Genomic DNA, 20,195 nt, shown 5'->3' with positions numbered 1-20,195 from the left:
CATTATTTACCAAAAAATAATTATTAATAATACACCAGATCTAATCTAGCCATTCCACTTATCATTTTTCTAGCCATAGTATACATTGAATATGCAAATAAATCCCAACGAGCTGTAGTCATTACCGTATTTTGTAACAATCTCATAATTATACAAAACAAATGGCTATTTTCAAGTTTGGCCAGTACCAGATACAACTAAGTTTAACTATAGTTTATAATTCCTATGCAAGAATAGATTAGTCTTTGCATTCTTGATTATTTTTTTTTTGTAGTGCAGAACAGCAGAGCCTTTTATTTTAAGGAAGACCCTGAGACACTTGGCACAAGCACATATTATACAGATAATCAACCACAACTGGTTATGGCCTCCTGCAACCAGGAACTAGATAAGACGGTATAAAAAAGAATGGATTAATGAATTACACAAATTTCATTCATTTAGTCTTTTTTTCTGACAAATTTCACTCATAGGTCTTCAATTCTCCATTAAATGTAAAATTTCAAAGCACAGATCCATTTGGTGCATTGTGGAGAGCATCAGCCATGTCATGCATCACAATAAATTCACACATAATGAATTCTGTGGATGCAATTTGTTTTAAATTGCTCACTTTCTCTTTAATTTTAGGATGAGGATGAGACTGATTCTGGTACCATATTGAGAGCAGGAACTGGAGATTCTGGTACAATACGTGCTGCCAGCACCCTTAGTGAGGGTTCACTAACTATGGTGGAACGGGACAGTGGCTTGGATTCTTTAATGGGCACTATGGTTATCAACAATGAAGATGGCGTTGACGAGGATGAAGAAGCAGGGACAATGAAAAGTAAGTATTGCACAGGGCAGTTTCTGAAACCACACAGTGCCACCATGAAGTGTTAAATCCTGATATATAGTGGTTTATATCATGGAAGAATCCTGGGATGACCCTATTTTTACTTTCATACTCTATTAGATAGATCTGAACAGAGTGTCACAAATTCTTAACTATAGCCTTTGTAAGTTTGCTGTAGGCAAACTATCACATAGATACAACTGCAAACTATAGCTCCACTTGTTCCCTTTCTTTTATATCTATTACTTCAGGTTACAAAATAGAATCCTTAAGCAATCTTCTGTTACACATGCATTCTATATTAAATTAAAGTTTCTCCATATGCTTAAAATAGAATTAACGTAAAATGAGTGTGACAAAGTAATAACAGTGCAACCTGGATGAGTAGCAGTTTGTTTTGTGAGGAGTTTTGGTATCCAATATACGTAGATAACAAGGAGGATCATTATCTTAGTAAGCTACTTGGTCTTTGATGTGACATGGTCACTGGATGATAACCTGATAGAGACTTCTGGGCTTCTCTGTTAGACTGAATTGATGTCAGTCTTGTGCTTTCTTGATGTAACCCTTGGACCAATGGCGCGTCATAATATAGAGCCATCTCCCTTGGTTCAGGCATCATGCTGTTTGAACAGTTTTGTTTATGATTGACTTACGTACTTGAAGACTTGTACCAACCCAGCCCTAGTCAAACCTGTTTTTGTCCCTGCAGGTTTATTTATACTGGTTATAGTCTGGTATACTCTGGAGTATAACACAGACATATTTGAGAAGAACTAGTCCTTCTATTAGTCAGTAATAAGACCTTTATCCATTTGATCAATATGTAGTAAATACAGCAAGTTTCTCTTTATTGTTAGGTTGTCCTAATCAAAGGCTATGTCCATCTAATACATTAAATGAAAACAATCTGTCCACAATAGCATTTTTACGTCGTTTATGAATAAAATTTCTCAGCCAACTCTTAATCGACCGAAAAATTAACATGAGTTAGATATTCACCTACACAGGGCATGAACACATCTTGAGAAAAATTCTTGTAGCAGATGATCACTACTCTGACCATAGGATTTACTGCAAAACTTTAGCAAATGGTAAATTATTTGCCTTGTGTGTATGTATCTTGAATTCAGACTGTACAAAATGCAATTTAATATGCCTACAGGTAAGCAATACAATAAACACTATGAAAACAACTCTTCTATATCTGCTATGTTGGAGTTTGGCATTCTTCAATGAGGGATGACCAATCGGATAATGAAATGTTTTAATGAGCAGGATCCCATTTCGGAAGAGCAACGTAATAGGCACAAACAAATCAGAACATTATTAAAAAGTTTTCAAAACTCTGTGTTTTCATACATCCACACTGAAATGCTTAGTCAGACTTTTTTAGAAGTATATGGGTATGCAGTGTGTTTTCAAGTTTTAGTATTAGCAGATAAAAAACTCTGGATCAGCGTGGAATGACAAAAACTGAAGCTATTGTTTGTGTTTTTAAGCAAAAAGTAATAGTGGGATGTGGCCTATTACATATTTAAAAATCAAATATGCATACTATCAAAGCCCTGTTTCTGATTTAAAGCAACCAATATAAACTTGTCTTTTAAAAACGTATACAGTGATCCCTCGCTATATCGCACTTTGACTTTTGTGGCTTCACTCCATCGCGGATTTTAAATGTAAGCATATCTAAATATATATCACAGATTTTTCGCTGGTTCGCGTATTTCTGCGGACAATGGGTCTTTTAATTTATGGTACATACTTCCTCAGTTTGTTTGCCCAGTTGATTTCATACAAGGGACGCTATTGGCGGATGGCTGAGAAGCTACCCAATTAGAGCACGTATTACGTATTAAATAAAACTCCTCAATGATATACGATATGCTTCCCACTCGGTGCTTCGCACACTTAAAATCTTTAACATCCGGTTTTGATTTTTGATTGTTTGCTTTTCTCTGTCTCTCTCACTCTCTCTGACATTCTCTGCTTCTGACGAAGGGGGTGTGAGCAGAGGGGCTGTTTGCACAGTGGCTATTTGCGTAGAAGATATGGACGCTCCTCTAAAAAATGCTGAAAGACTACCTTCACATTGATCCCTTCATTGCGGCCGCTTTATCGCGGTGCTTCGCATACTTAAAAGCCCGACAGCCCTATTGATTTTTGATTGTTTACTTTTCTCTCTCTCTATCTGACATTCTCTGCTCCTGACGCGCACTCCTTTGAAGAGGATGATATGTTTGCATTCTTTTAATTGTGAGAAAGAACTGTCATCTCTGTCTTGTCATGAAGCACAGTTTAAACTTTTGACTAAAGGGTGTCATTTCATGTCTAGAGGGCTCTAATAATGTTAAAAAACGTATTTAGAAGGCCGTAAACAGGTTTTCTGTGCTCTAACTACGAAAATATTAGATTTATAAATAAAGAATCCTACTTCGTGGAAATTCATTTATCTGTCTGGAGCGGATTAACCGCGATAAACAATGGTTTACTGTATAACTGTGCGGAGAATATTTATAAACAGTGTGGGAGAGTTTCAAAGGGCTTAAAATACAGATTTTCACCTATCGTGGGGGGTTCTGGAACGCAACCCCTGCGATCAAGTAGGGATTACTGTATTAGTTAAAAATGCTAGATATTACAAATACATAGCTGCAAAGTGAAATAACAGTAGAAGAACATTAACAAACCACTGTTCTAGAAAACAAATACATTTTGTGCTGTCTTTTCATTCCTGAGTATATTTTTCCACTCATTACACAGAGTTAGGTCCTACTTGAAGCATTCATAGACAGAGTATTTATTGTAAAAATGGATGTGTGGACTATAAAAATCAGTCATTTCCCAATTTAATGTAGAGTGGAAATGATCATGCCAACTTGTCCCCAGAATTTATTTTAATTAAAATTTTATTTTGACAGCTAGAAACAAAGCTGAAACATTTTATACTAAAATGTGTAGTCTTCTAGAGTTTGTGTAGAACAACAAATTAAGTAGATTAGTGCATTGTTTTGATAGTGAAGTAATATGTTAAAGGTTGGTTATTAAGAATAGTATTAGGACACTGCTATACTGCCGCAGTTAAACTAAATGCTACAAAGCTGTGCATAAAAATACTTGATTTGGGGTGCAAAATGTGATCATATCTCTTTTTTTAAATGATAGTTGAGACACTTTAACAAGTTATTCACTTTTAATCGATTAATAGATTAATGGATGAAGTAATCGAAAGTGGTGGTCTTGGCATCTCTGTGACTGGAAAATAAAACAGGATTTGCTTCTTTTACTTTCTTTGGGATATTTTAAAAGATGTGTTGGAGACTGGGCAGATGGCATATGGATGCATGTTAATGTAGCCCTCAAGGACTCCTCGCTATATCCGATTTCTGCTATATTACTTTCTTGAAATGTTTTGTAAACATCTGATATTACCTGACAATCATAAGAGCTATCGGTTATGGCTTCTATCAGAAGGATTCATGCTGCAATGTAAGCCCTGCAAAGAAGGATGCTTGCACCAAGACCTTCTCTAGAATAGAAGCTGGCAACCTTTTGTGTCTGCATTCTTTGAAGAGTTCAAGAGAGTCATACAGGACCAGCTCACTTCTTTGTTGACACTCTTCTAGAAAAAACATTTTAGTGATCCAATACAATAATACAGCATTTGCAAAGAACATGACCTGAGTGTTCAGGGATTTGCTATATTTGGTAAGCCATCCCAAATTTGAAGTAAAATCTTGTACTGTTAGTGTGCAAATACATCCTCCATATTAAGCTCTCAGAAATGCAATGTGATCATTGTTGTGCAGCAAAACTTGCAGGTTAAAACTGTTTATTCAGGTTCAGATTCCATGGACAGATTCTTCTTTGTTCTCACCAAAATCAGTGGGCCAACTTCCTTTTATTGTCATAATTGATATCAATATTACAATAACTCTAGGGGATGATATAAATGCTTTTATCTTGCAATCACTTTCTACTGCTGTCATAAATACGAATATTGCCTCCAACACTCAGTGACCATAAATGTATTTTCTCCACTCTGGTTCTTCCGCAGTTTCATATTTAAGCGCCAAAAAGCACCTCATTGGTGCATTAACTGAACTACAAAATGTTGATTTCTGCCATGCACTCACTGCTTACTTAAAAGAATGTATATCTCTAAATTTTACAGCATTTAGTTAATGGCCCTATTAACAGTTTCACTACTTCTGATTCTAACAGCCTCGCTCATTCTTAAAGAAAGGAAATTGCAAGCCTGAAGCACAAATTTCATCTTTAAAGGATACATGCCTTCTTAAATGATTTTCTATATGAATAATTCATTGAACCAGACAAGAATTACATTTTCCTACTTGTAAAAAAATTTGGAATTTGAAATCTAATGCTCAAGGTCTAACATGTTAAGTGTTTAGGGCTAAGCCCAGTGAAGAATTAGTTCTCAGACTCTCATTCATTTTTTCCTGTATATGATATAGGTTTTGGAACTACAGTATGCTATATCAACCAGAAGGCAAATGAGTAAAGTTATATTACATAAGCTTTAAGATTTTAATGAAGATTTTAAGCAAACCATTGCCATCTCTTGTATGTCACTACATTAAAAACGACTGGGCTGGGCAACTGTGGTGGATGTGTTTTGCAGACAAGAGCACTTAATGCCAGTCACTCCGGGAACAGTCTCGCTGCTGAGATGGCTGGCTGTTGTTCCAAAAACTTTTATAGAATTTCCAATGTACTGATCCATTGCATGACCATATCAATCCCAAGTTTTTGTGTTAGCAAGTCCAGTAAACATTGCTTCTCTTTAAACACATGACTAGCTATACTGCTACTCACTCAGCCAAACAAGCGTGCAATTCTTGGAATTTTCAGAGCAGCCTCCGATACCAAAGTAAAGTGAGTCTGTGTGCAAAGCAGCCGACATGAAGTAGCTCCAAAAGCTGGACCGCACAAATCATATTAGCGGCATTTTCAGTTATGAGGCCTGGTTCTTTGTCTTTTATGTTCCATTCATCCAATGCCACTGTTAGCATGCAACAAATCTAGATCCTCATTTAAAAATGCTCCCTTTTTGTCTGAGGATGAACTATTTTTGAGACCGATTTAATATGACTCCTACATATGAACAACTAAAGCTATTTGTAACCTGTCAAATTATACAAAGTCATGAGTCTTTCCTCTGTATGTTTAGTTTCGACGAATTCAAGATTATTTTAAATGCCCAATAGGGGAATAAATTTGGCTAACAATTTAGTTGAATGTTGTCTACGTGGACATTCATAACACATGAATAAGTTACATAATAACATTTATTATTTAAGAAGCAATATTTGCTTAATTTACAATATTATTATTCAGAAGATGATACAGATGTTTAATAAAGTAGATGTCCATCCATCCATCCATCCATTATCCAACCCACTATATCCTAACTACAGGGTCACAGGGGTCTGCTGGAGCCAATCCCAGCCAACACAGGGTGCAAGGCAGGAAACAAACTCCGGGCAGGGCGCGCACACACACACACACACACACACACTAGGGACAATTTAGGATCGCCAATGCACCTAACCTGCATTTCTTTGGACTGTGGGAAGAAACCGGAGTAGTAGATATCATTGAGTTGTATTAAAACAAAGAGCCCCCAATAATATGTGTGCACTCTGATGTGGTGATACATGTTAGTTAGATTATGGTAAATTTTGAATGAGTGCTGTCATTTTTTTTTTTTTTTTAGAGCAGTAATTTTTTGTTCCACATCTTGCAAGTATTGATTGTTAACTGTTGTAACATTACTAGTCAAGTGTTGCTTCTTAAATGTCATTCCATGCTTTTGCGTACTATGTAGAAACCCTTCAAATAAAGTGTTACTGAAATTTGTCACATTTTATTAATGTTCTTTATGAATGAGTAAGGAATCTCTTTTTTTATAATAAAAAAAAAAAAAAAGCCGGCATTTCAATTATATCTGTGCACGCTGATTCGAACAAGATAAAAATCGATTATTGAATTGAATCGGGACATAAGTGCTGATATCAAGCCCTAGCAGAAACTGAAAAATGGAGAATTCAGAGTGTTACAAATTGGCCTTCTTCAGGGAACAGCTAATATGTTAAAACCTACAGATGTTCTGCAGCAATTAAAGTTAACTAAGCCTTGTAAGTTGAAGAAAACCCTCTATCTGTCTTAAAGCAGAGTTGGAACAGAATTTATTACTACACCCTCTGAAGTACTACTTGGACAGTATTACAGTGTAGAAAATTGTAAATTTCAGTGATGATGGCAAGAAAATGGCAATTAATGAATAAAATGAGACATAGCATTACCCTTACAAGTGTTTGCCTATTATTTAGAGAAATTGCAAAAACAAATCAAAATGTCAGTGAGTATGGTGTTCTACACATTTCAAAGGCAATTGGAAACTGGAAGAAACTCTTGACAGGAAGAGAACTGGCAAATCCAAAGTCACAACCCAATTAGGAGACACGTTTATGAGGGTCACAGCTTGCATAATAGTCGCCTCAAAGCACAACAGCTTAACGATTGTCAAAAAAAGAAAGTTTCAGTTTCTGCTGTGAAGAGGATACTTTGTGCTGCATGTTTGACAGGGCAAATGGCAGTAAGAAAGTCTTTCCTTAAAGAAAATAAGTCTTGCTTGGGCCATGAAATACTAGCTGTGGACTACTGCAGACTGAAAGAAAGTCTTACGGATCCATGAATCGGATTATGAAATCTTCGTTTCATCATGCAGGGTGTTTGTATGTCAGTGACTTGGAGAAAGAATGGTTCCTCAGTGTATGACACCAACTGTGAAACACTGAGGCGAAGTGCGATGGCCTGGGGTTCTTTTGCTGTAGAAAGTGTTGGTGACTTGCACAGAGTGACTGGCATTCTGAATCAAAAGGGTTTCTACAGCATTTTGCAGCACCACACTATACCTTCTGGTCTGTGCATGTTAGGTCAAGGGTTCATCCTGCAGCAAGACTATGACCCAAAATATACCTCCATGCAATATGTCTGAACTACGTTAAAAGAAAAAAACAAGAAAGGTACATTAAAAACTAGAACTGGCTAGCACAGTCTCCAGACTTGAACCCATTGAGTTAGTTTAGGATGAACTGGACAGAGGGGTGAAAGGAAAGCAACCTGCAAGTGCATTTGTGGGTACTTCTGCAACAGTGTTGAAAAGATCTTTCTGACCAATATTTAATTTCCCTTATAAAGTGAATCTCACATGTGTTTTTGGCTGTCCATATCAGCAAAAGGTAGCTTCTTTGATCATTAGAAAATTTTAATACAATTTTGTACACTTAATGGTTCCTTGACTTATTATTTAAATTTTTTTGTCATTATTTATTTGTTCTATGCCTTAATTTCATGATACATTAAGACATTAAACTGCATACATTTCCATAAAAACTAAGGTGTTCTAAAACTTTTTCCCGGTACTATATATTTATTTGTTTATTTATTTTTACTAATATACCATCTTCTTTATCACGTCAGAAATTAAATAAGCCTTAGATTCCATGAACAAACAGAATTTGTCATTCCCAGAGATTTTATCTACTTCTGGGAACAACTATGTCTCACTATTTCAAGTGCTAGTCTGCTATTTCTTTAATTCAAATTATTGTGTCAATCAGTATAGCACTGTTTACTCTCCTGTCAAAATCATGCAAAGATCTCTTAACATTTCTGAGTTACTGGCCTTTTTTTTTTTTTTTTTTTTGATGAACTCTGATACCAAGTTACTCGCCAAGCATCTTCCTCCTGTTTTATAAACTTCATGCTTAAATGAATATGCCCATATCACTGTAGTTTTTATTTGACTGTGTCATGCAGCTGACATCTCTCATCTTCTCTATTCAAATGATATTGACCATACCTTATCCTCACCAGGCACCCTTCTTTGTTTATTCATATTTAATATTTTGATAATATATTTTGTTTAAAAGGTATTTATTTAACTTTTGCTTGTTTTGTATATTCTCACTTCACCATCTTTTTGCTTTAGTGGTTGGCACCATTTTGGATAATGGTTGCTAAGGGTCATGACGTTAGAAGCTATATGTGTTAGTAAAACATGTGTGCCAGTATAAAGTTGGGCGTTGCGATTAGCACACCATCCAAGATTGTGGATACTCCTTCTTTTCGCATTCCACTTCAGTCTATTGGTATTTTTGCTTTTTTGTTTTAAAGATGGCTCAACTTCCTGGTTTTGACAACATATCTCAAATTAAGTCAGTATCAGGCATTGCAATGCAATTAGGTATCTATACTAATAAAAGGCAAAGCCCTCACTCACTCACTCACTCACTCACTCACTCACTCACTCACTCACTGACTCATCACTAATTCTCCAACTTCCCGTGTGGGTGGAAGGCTGAAATTTGGCAGGTTCATTCCTTACAGCTTCCTTACAAAAGTTGGGCAGGTTTTATATCGAAATTCTACGCGTAATGGTCATAACTGGAAGCTGTTTTTCTCCATTTACTGTAATGGAGATGAGCTTCAACGCCGTGGGGGCGGAGTTTCGTGTGACATCATCACGCCTCCCACGTAATCACGCAGTACATAGAAAACCAGGAAGACCTCGAAAAAGCGCTGAAAAAAACATGCATTATATAATTGAGAAGACAGCGAAACAATAAGAAGCGAGCGAGTGACATATACAACCATGTTCATGAGTTCTGCTACTTGAAACAAAGCCGATGTAAACCTACACTTTAAATTAAGTTCATAGACAGGCTGCCGCTGGCGTTTGTAATTTAGTGCCTGCCCATATAAGGCCATCCGTCAGCGGCAATCCAATAGCAAACTCCCACTAAATATTCACGGGTGAAGGACTGTGTTTATGGAGAGGAAGATGAGATGGTCAGGGTGGTGTTTGACACAAACTCAGCGAAACTGCGAGAGAAAGTTTTAAGTGCCAGGACTAAGGTAACATTAAATACAGCCATGGACATAGCACGAGATGGCACCAGCACAGCTGGGAACCTTCGATGCATGTACACGGCGGCTCACGTGAACTGGCGCAGTGCACAGATAAAAGGCAACAGTTCCAAAGAGCTGAACAAAACCGAATTACACAATTGAAAAGGCAGCAAAAATATGAAGCGTCTGATAAGCATATTCATAAATCCAGCTACTGCGGAAACAAAGCACACGGTGGAAAAAGTCAATGTCCGCTAAAGGAAGACAGTGTAAAAAAACCCGTGCATGCAGTGTGTCAGGTCTCAGATAAAGAAGAAGACGAGCTGTTTATTGATGCAGTAAGAAACGAATCGATGAATGAAACCTGTCATCTTTACAGCGATTGACAAACACGGAATGTAACTTGAACACAACACATCCTACAAATACGAACCTGATTGAAAGAAATAATGATAATCAAATCCTTGATGACAGCAACACTCAGTAACACTCACAAAACAAATACTGTATATTGACAGTCATGTTACGTTATTTTTAAAATGTTCCCTTTTCTTTTCTAGCTTTTTTAACACACTACTTCTCGCTGCGATACGCGGGTATATATATATGTATATATATATCCCGATCTACATACTCGAATAATGGATACTTTATTAGCCATCAATGATTGTTTTGGTAAAGCCATACTCAGTGTATTCATTAGATGAGCGGTAAAAAGTAACAGCGAGAGGAGGATGCAGGCTGTAGTCGCGTCAACTCTATTTGAATTGCGCGATCACATTTGAAAAATATATCTTTTCAAGTTCTATTTAGTCCATATGTGTCAAACTCAAGGGCGGGCCACATCCGGCCCGTGTAATTATATCCGCCCGAGATCATTTTATATACTGTATTATTGTTATTAAAGCCGGGTATATGAAGCGCTGGTAACACAATAAACTACAGATCCCATAATGCAGCGCTTCAGCCGCCTTGCCGAACAAGTTATTGTGAAGCTAGCTCACATGATGCTGAAGAGAAAAGTTGATTCTGAAAATAGAGCCTTTAAAAACCGATGGGAGGCTGAGTATATGTTTACTGAACCCGTGTGTCTCATTTGTGGAGCTAATGTGGCTGTAATTACAGAATTTAATCTAAGACGGCACTATGAGATAAAACATCAGGGTAACCTGAATGCAATGCAGAAGATACAGAAAGCAGCATAATTAAATAAGAATCTGACACTTCAGCGGACGTTTTAACCGTGCACAATCACAAAGTGATTTCAAGTGAAGCTGCTTTTATGGGAGACACAAATGCACCAGTGCACCTTGCCCCACTTTCCCTGTTGCCAAGTAATGTTAAACCAAGTCGTCACTACGGTGTTCCCAAATCGCACTTTGCTGATAAACTGAGCGCACTGCGCACTGAGTTTGCACGGCGCTTTGGTGACTTTGAAGAACAAAAAAAGTCCGTCTACATGCGGCTCGAACCTTGTGCATGTTTGGTAGCACATATCTGTGTGAGAAGCTCTTCTCAGTGATAAAGACTAACAAAACAGCACACAGGAGTCGCCTCACTGATGAGCACCTGCAATCCATCCTGAGAATCTCCACAACACAGAACCTCACAGCAAACAGAAACGAACTTGTGGCCAAAAAAAGATGCCAGGCGTCCAGCTCTAAAATGACATATGAGCAAAGACAACTGAATGATTTGATTTGTTATTGCTGAAAGGAACACATTTTATTTATATTTCCAGGTTTTGTTATGCAGCATGTTCATATTTGAATTTGTATAATTTTGACAGGATATATTTTTATGGAGAGCAAAATCTTTTGGGATATTTAAAATCTAAGTTTATTTTTTTATATAAAATTACATAAGAGTAAAGAAATTTGAATGTTTGTTCTTTTAACGTTTACTTTATTTCTAACTTGTATAATTTAGACAGGATATATTTTTATGTAGAGCAAAATATTATAAGTTGTTTAAGGTTTGAGTTGATTTATTCACGAATAATATTCCTGTCTGTTTTTACCATTCCTACCAAAGATATTTCTGTCGACTAAATAAAAATTCCTTCTATTTAAAATTTAAATAGAACTTGAACAAATACGATAGTTCATAATATCCACAGACTTGCACGTAAGAGCGGGAGTCATCCGTTTTAACAAATGCAGCGTATTGCACTGATACGAAATGGCTGTGTGTGTATATATGTAGATATGTATGTATATGTATATATATGTGTGTGTGTATGTATGTATATATATATGTATTTGTGTGTATGTATGGATTTATGTGTGTGTGTATATGTATGTGTATATATGTAGATATATATGTATGTATATATGTGTATATATATATATATATATATATATATATATATATATATATATATATATATATATATAATATATGACAACAACACTCATCACTCACAACAGTGACAAAACAATTACATTGACAATCATGTTACGTTATTTTCAAAATGTTTCCTTTTCTTTTTCATTGCTTCTTTAACACATTACTTCTCCGCTGCGAAGCGCGGGTATTTTGCTAGTGTTCATATATTTTACAATACAAATTTAAGTTAATTATATAACAAGAGTATGTAAGATTATTCAGTTAAACCTTGCAACATTTGTTAATTGATCATCATTTCCCTATTAACATCTCTAGTTTGAATTAATTTGTTTAATTGTATAATTATGGCCATCATCTCTGTGCATGTTAATATGATTGGCATGTCTCTAAATTTGTAGTGAGATAAGTATGTACACAAGTAAGCTGTCTTCTGGCAGGTGATTTGGACAAAAATCTTATCTGTTCTTAAAATATGTAATTTATTTTTTAATGTGCTGAAAACATTGGGAGACAATCAGCTGAGACTTTTATTGCATTGTTTGCAAATTAAACTTAATATGCTGCTGTACTATACAAAAAGTGATATATGAGCTGAATTAGAATATATTATTGCTTTAATCTTACCTTGACAAATATATACACTATTTGCAGGTAAATGTTTTTGCATTACTTCAACCATAAAAAAGTACTCTTTAATGGGATATCCAAAATTAAAATCTGAAAATATTCACTTTTAAATGAAGCAGTTTACTGCGGTGGGCTGGTGCCCTGCCCGGGGGTTTGTTTCCTGCCTTACACCCTGTGTTGGCTGGGATTGGCTCCAGCAGACCCCCGTGACTCTGTAGTTAGGATATAGCAGGTTGGATAATGGATGGATGGATGAAGCAGTTTAAATGGTCAGTCATTACATGATTACAATCATCGATCAATCGCCACACCATCAGCTTCTACTATCTATTTTCAATGACATTTTAATTTTTAAAAATGAACATTTTCCCAAAAAATACCATGCGTTTATTGTAGTAGTTTTAATTGAATTGCTTAAAATTGCAGATATACAAATATAACCAATATTTTCTTAGTAATATATTGTAAAATACAGAATATAAGAGATGTATCCTATTTTTTTTCTCGGTAAAAGAAAAAATCTTCTCAGTATTAAAAAAAAAAACTTGCTTATCACAAGATGGCACAAGTGATCTTCTAAATAAGACGGTTTTATTCAAGAACTGGAGAATTGTAGCAGTAAGCATATTTATCCAGTAGAGGGTGTATAGCTTTCTTTGTAATCGTGTGAGATTCATTTTAGCAGTCTGCTGCAGAATGATGTTCATTCATTTATTTTGTAGAAGACTTTTGTAAGAATGGCACATTACTTATTTACAGTTGGAAATAAACTTCATCCTGTACAATTGTAGTCCAAATATTTACATATGAATTAAAAGGATATGGTACACTATTTTAAAGTTTTTATTATAATCCATTAATTTAAGAAATGGCAACAAATTGGAAATATCCAATGTAAACATTGTCCCTGCTACCATAATCCGTTAATATTAGCCATCAGGCATTGCTCCTAGCTGTGTGCTCTTTTTGCAGAGTGCACAGTTTGTTCAAAGTTCATGGGGCTTAGCCCCAAATGCAAAGCTCTTGAAATATTAATTCATCGAATTAAGGATCATTGTTTTGTACACAATATCTCAGATAAAGAGTATCATAATAGAGTACAAGATGATTGGAACTGTAAGAAATTCACTTGGCAGGTTTAGGATTGATGACATTATAAAAATGTAGGTGTAATCTAAAGGTAGCACTAATGCCATTCAAAACAGCTACAATCAAATCATTTTGTGAAGCATTACTCCATTAAGGAAAAAGTGACTGCTTTAGTCTGTTTTTACCTACGTTGTTGAAAATTATGTACATTCATTACCAACTTTTAATAAAGCCACTAAACTACAATCTAACAGATTGTAACAGATTTTCAAAACTTCTCTGTAGATGCCACATTGTCTTGATTACAGTTTGTGCATTCTGATGTGAAGGTACATTTATTTAATTGTCCTGGGTTAAAAAAAGTGCTTTTCATTGTATACCCTGAACCACTTCTTAGTCCCACCTAAAACCATTTGCCATTCTAATTAAAAAATAATTTTAAAGGCGGTACCAATGCAAGCACATTTCAGATGCTCCCTATACTTTTGACATTAAGACTGACTCTTCAGTATTCTAGGGGCAGTACTGTGTTCCTAACAGTATCAATCTTGTAAGCTATAATCTTTTTCTGGTATCTGCAAAACAAGGTTCTTCTGCATCATCAACACTATAAATACATAAATGTGTAAATTTGTGTTTAAATGTATATTTATACATCTTTTTTTCATATAAACCATATTTTTCTTGTTAACATTTGTTATGGTGTATAAAATCTGTACATTTCGGTTTCCATTGTATTTTGTTCGAGACAAGACAACAGATGAACTAAGACAAATTAAAGCAGGTTTTCTTCCCTTACACCTTATTTTTATAACACTTGTTCATAGCTTAGTAAGGATGCTGAGCTGATACCTCAGGCTATCCATCCATCCATTGTCTAACCCGCTGATTCCGAATACAGGGTCACGGGGGTCTGCTGGAGCCAATCCCAGCCAACACAGGGCACAAGGCAGGAACCAATCCCAGGCAGGGTGCCAACCCACCACAGGACACACACAAACACACCCACTAGGGCCAATTTAGAATCGCCAATCCACCTAACCTGCATGTTTTTGGATTGTGGGAGGAAACCGGAGCGCCGGAGGAAACCCACGCAGACACGGGGAGAACATGCAAACTCCACGCAGGGAGGACCCAGGAAGCGAACCCAGGTCTCCTAACTGCGTGGCAGCAGCGCTACCACTGCGCCACCGTGCCCGCTACCTCAGGCTATTGATTACTTTATGGATGGACATCTGGTTTACAGCCTGGGACAGGAAGAACTACTGATACCTCAGAATACATCAAAGGTTTTGTTGTTTGGGAAAACGAACAGTGAATTAATTCATCAATCATTTTGACAGCCAGCCAATCAGGTGCATGTGTTGTGAAGCCAAGGCATGACATTTCATAATAAATATGCCTTGGTTTGAGACAGAAGAGAGATGCAAAGAAGAAGGAGAAGAAGAAGAAGAGGAATGGACGAAGACGGCATTGGTCGTCAGAAAGGCATCATGAACATCGATTGCTAAATCAAATGCCTCCCTGGGACATTCATCCTTGTCATCTGTAACTTTTTCGTAAGCTTTTTCTAAAGACTATATATATATTCAGACTTTCCTATCAGTACCTATTTTCTAGTATTCTTTGTTCCTGTGGTATTATTATTATTCTTGTAATAAATACCATGCTGCTTTTAACTTTCTATGCTTTGTCTTAATGTCTAGAGTGATTGAAGTAATAAGTTAGATTTCTTTGAACACCTGGTGACAGCCGGATTTTTGCCATTATTTCTGTGCTGCGAGGTTTATAAGGCTGAGAGTGAGGGCGCTACTCAATAGTTAGGGACAATACGATAAAGAAGATTTTCTTGGCTGATAAATGGCATATAGTCAAGAGTGCTGAGTATTTGTATGTTTAAATGTATTCTTGTAGACCAAAAGTAATACTTAGGTCTGAGATATCACTAAAACATCGTATGTTGTTCGTGCTGATAATAAGTAAGTCTCTTGAAATGCTGAATGACAGGCTGTGTTATTCTTAAAGCACTTGTGTGGTTTAAAGTGCTAAGGGTTAATCAGCGTGTGTGTGTCATTCATAGGGCACTGTTGTGGTTAGGGTCTGTGTGTGTGTTTATCTATGTATGTGTGTGTTCATCTTAAAGTGCAACAGTAGACCAACCTGATAACGAACTTGACAAGAACATTTACCCTTGAGAAAACAGGTAAAGGGTAAGTAGAGGGAAACACTACGATAATACAACATTTTTAACATTTACTTAGATGCATTCTAGTAATCAGACTTTTTACAGAGTGTCTAAAGACTTAAAAAATTGGGAATCAAAGTAGTATACATAGGCTGTCTAAATGGCAGTGATTAAAAGATAAATAATCTATTAAATGCCTAAGTTGTTACTAATTGTGTGTGTTAAAATTCTGACTAGTAAGTGTTATAGGCATTACATTTACAGATGTCAGTATACTCCTTAGTTAAGCTCAGACTACTGTAACCGATATGTCAAGTTCTACTTTGTAGGTATGTTATTACAGATTTGTAAGTTAATGTGAAAATGTTATTCATATTCTTTGTAATTTTATAGCTTCAAATACTCACGCTTCTTATTAATTAATTAGAAAAGAATTTTAAGCTTCAACTGTTGATTTTATAGTGCCGATTCCTACTTTGACTAAGTGGATTTTGAACCTCATATGCAGTGCATTTAGTGAGTTTAGAAGTTGTATTGATTTTTAAACCTCAATTGCAGTGTCCTGATGCTGTAAACTATAAATGACAATTTTTATCTTCATTATTTGAATGGCTTACACATATTTTTGGAATACATTTTTTGTATTATTTAGATTTTATATGACAAACCATATATATATATATATATATATATATATATATATATATATATATATATATATATAATATTTTTTTTGTTTTTTTTTTACTTAAAGTGACATAGGCAATAACATGAAAACTATTGGGTTGGCATACAGTATATGTTTTGTATTATGATGGATGATTTATTTTAAATGTTCATTGTTTATATTTTTGTTCAGTTTGGCTGTAGGGTCTATGTGACAGTTTTGCTTTGCTTTATTTACTCAGCTTGAACAACAGAATAGTTCACGGGTTTGATCCAAATTTTTATGACAACCATGCAGGGAGGTAGCTTAAACAGAAGAGGCTTTGCTTTTTGTCCTTAGTATAAAGTTCATGTACATGACACATATTACCTTAAAGAAGCACTTTATATTCAGTATGAGTGATCTGATTGTGTTTGGCTCCAATATATTTTCATAGAAATAGGCAGGTGAACTGATTTCAGGTATCTTTTTCCATTTAAAGTACTTGTACATTGATTATTTTAAATATAAAAAATATTTACATAATTACTTGCACAGTAGATATGGTGGAAATGATAATTCTTATTCTTCATTTTAGACATTATCATTAACGGCACACACTTCGTCATCAGTTACTCTATTTTGCATTTAAAGTCAATTTTAAACAACTAAATTAAGTTTTTAATAATGGCTAAAACTCCAGGTATTGGCTTGTCATCTGTATCTGTATCACAATGGTCCCAGGCCAGGACTGGGAACCAGCAAAAAGGAAAACTTCTACTAATGCAGACACCTTCAGAAAAATACAGTAGGTACAACACAGGAACCAGGCTATATTGGCCTAGTTCCTGGCTGTAATTAGTAAACTTGTTTTTTTATAATACTTTATGCTGTGTGCTGCAAAAGCAATACTAAATGCAAAGACTTCTGTCTCATACCGCCCTTCTGCACTAAAAACATTTAACAGTGAGAACTTTTACACAAGTGTCAGAGTGAAAATACAAAATAAATGAAAGAGCAGTATTGCAACATTTAAAGCATATAGCTGAAAAATTGTCCTATAAAAAATGCTTTTGATGTTGGCACATTGTATTTTTTATGACATTTTTATCTTATTTACTCAAAAAACTGAGTAGTAAATTCTGCTTCTTTTTTCTGTATCACTGAATGCTAAATATTAAACAACCTAATACTTAATAATATATATAAAATAAAAGTTCAATTAGCAAAGAAGCAAAGATTAGAAGGGGTTGCCTTTGTTCTGGTATCTTCAAAAATAGCAAGTTCCAATATGCAACGTGATTAATGTTTCTGTTCTGCAACAGGGAATAAATGATGTCTTTAAGCATAACAATTTCTCTTTTTTTTCCTCTTTAGTACTCGTTTAATTTTGATTAATATAGTAACACTGGAATGACTATCCATAGATTTATTCAAGTTCATGAATGTGGTTTGATATTTCTGCTAAAAATAGATTGCTTCTACTTTTCTATTTATATTAAGTCTGTGATTCTGCTGTTTTACAACTTTCAGGCTTTACAAAAAAAAAAAAAATCAGCATTTTGTTTTAATTTGATAGGCTATTTTAGCAGTGTCTTACTACTATATGTTTCTGGAAATGTTTTGTGACATATTATTTTGCTTCATGGAAGGATACCATGGGAAATTTAAAAGAAAATTGGAGTTTTGTACTGTAAGACAGTTTTTTGCTAAACATTGAGGAAGGTCAGTTATTAGAGTATGTGATTAGTTGTACCAATAGCATTATACACCATGTCATCCTTAAGTATTTGTAGTTGACAGGTGGAAAAAGGAAGAAATAACGGGAAGAAAGTAATTATTTTATCCAATACAGTACTTGGTGTGTTTAAAAGTTAAAGGATAAGTTTGGTATTTTTCAAGTCAAAGTTATTTGTTCATAGTCATGATATATATTAATTTGCCACATGAGGTGATAAAAAAGTAATGTCTGTTCATGGGTTTAAAATGAGCTGCATGAGTTGCACCCAGTACCACTGTTTTTTGACAGGCTCAATTAGTGGCTCGATTGTAATATTTCAAAAGACTGTTTAAGCATTAATTTATGCATGAATCAGTATATTGATAGTCATCTTAAATGGATCCATTCACTCTATTATATATTGTATAGTCTTTTACAAAATTTTGAAAAGTAGCATTAGTTAAGTGCTTTATGTTGATAATAAATACGTAAGGAATTCTGTTAAAGCACATTTGCAACAGTTCAAATAAATAAAGGAGAAAATTTAGTTCTTTTGGTTTATAGACAATGTATCATTGTCTTCCAAGCTAAATAAACTGTTTATACAGTACATTTTATTTGTTGTAAATTACAGGTCGATTGCAAAAAAAAATTTGTGACAGATTTTCATTAAGTGACCTAAATTTCAAATGGCATTTGCTACCGCCCAAAAACATAACAAACTGTCAAAAGGTATAAATCAAATTCTATTCTTCCACTTGTGTATTTTCCATTTTGAAGAAGTCATTTACACATGCAGTCCATTTGATTTAACTTCTAGGATCCAAAATTATTCGGAAGGAGTCAAGGCTACTTCGAACACGAAGTTCTGGATGTTTAGCATACAATACAAATTAAACATTTCTTCAAGTTCACTTGGCATCTTTTTTTTTTTTTGCCTTTGCTTATTTTTTTTGTGCAACTTGAAAGATTATTCATTATGATTTATATAAATGAATTTTTCATTTAAAATTTTTATGTTAAAGTAAATGTCTTCCATATGTAGGGGTGTACAAATGATTGACTATTTCACTAGCTGTTTATTGTTTTTGTTTTCATCATCAACTGTCTTTACTGAAACAAGATTTACCTATTGTGTCCAGGTTCAGCATTTTGATCAAGTGTTAGGCTGTTGAAACTATTAAAAACTTTTACACTACTGTTTGGTCCTTTTCTATAACATGGTGTATGGTCTTTCTGGTACAGAGGCTGATTTGCTGTCTGGTGCCATAACTTGAACATAATGGAGAGAAGCAATGTGTTTTTTTTTTTTAATTAGGTTAAATTTCTATACTGTTTTCACCTGTCGTTTAATTTTCTCTGTATTTTAATTAACCCCATTAGTGTTATTTAGAGAGAACCATTTTAGTTTAGTTTTCATTTTATCTTGGAAAAAATGTCTATTTTATGAAGATTATGAACTCCACGCTGTGCTTAGTCAACAAAGAAAGAGATCATAAACGACTCAATGGGGCTCTTTTTGTTCCGGCCTTTTATACAGGGAGCTATCGTGTGAATGTTTTGTAAAATGTGTGTCACTCGCATTTTAGCGGTGCCAGTTTGTTCAAGGAGCAGGCTATTTACTTTGGTAGCACTCAGATCTTTAAAGCTTGGATCAATTTCTTCACAGTGTCTTGCGAAGGCAAGTAACTCTCACAACTTGCCAGAAATTCCGGGTTTAATAAATAGCTGTACCAGTGCATTTTCTCTCTCTTAGTGATCGATTGACTCAAGTGACCAGACAGCAGCTTTCTGCAGT

The 20,195-nt window shown here is 35.0% G+C and overlaps 1 protein-coding gene across 1 annotated transcript in view; it reads left to right on the top strand.

The window, feature by feature from the left end:
- The window catches only part of LOC120514749 (serine/threonine-protein kinase 4-like), an 82,293-nt gene that overhangs the window by 41,795 nt on the left and 20,303 nt on the right, over positions 1–20,195 (top strand). The window contains exon 9 of the mRNA XM_039735276.1: positions 631–829. Within this exon, the coding sequence (XP_039591210.1) occupies positions 631–829 (199 nt within the window). The remainder of the gene's footprint in view (positions 1–630; positions 830–20,195) is intronic.

This window comes from Polypterus senegalus, chromosome 14 (genome assembly GCF_016835505.1).
Source record: "Polypterus senegalus isolate Bchr_013 chromosome 14, ASM1683550v1, whole genome shotgun sequence".
Classification (NCBI taxonomy): domain Eukaryota; kingdom Metazoa; phylum Chordata; class Cladistia; order Polypteriformes; family Polypteridae; genus Polypterus; species Polypterus senegalus.
Note: the sequence above shows the minus strand (reverse complement) of the source record. Positions and strands in the feature narration are given on the sequence as shown.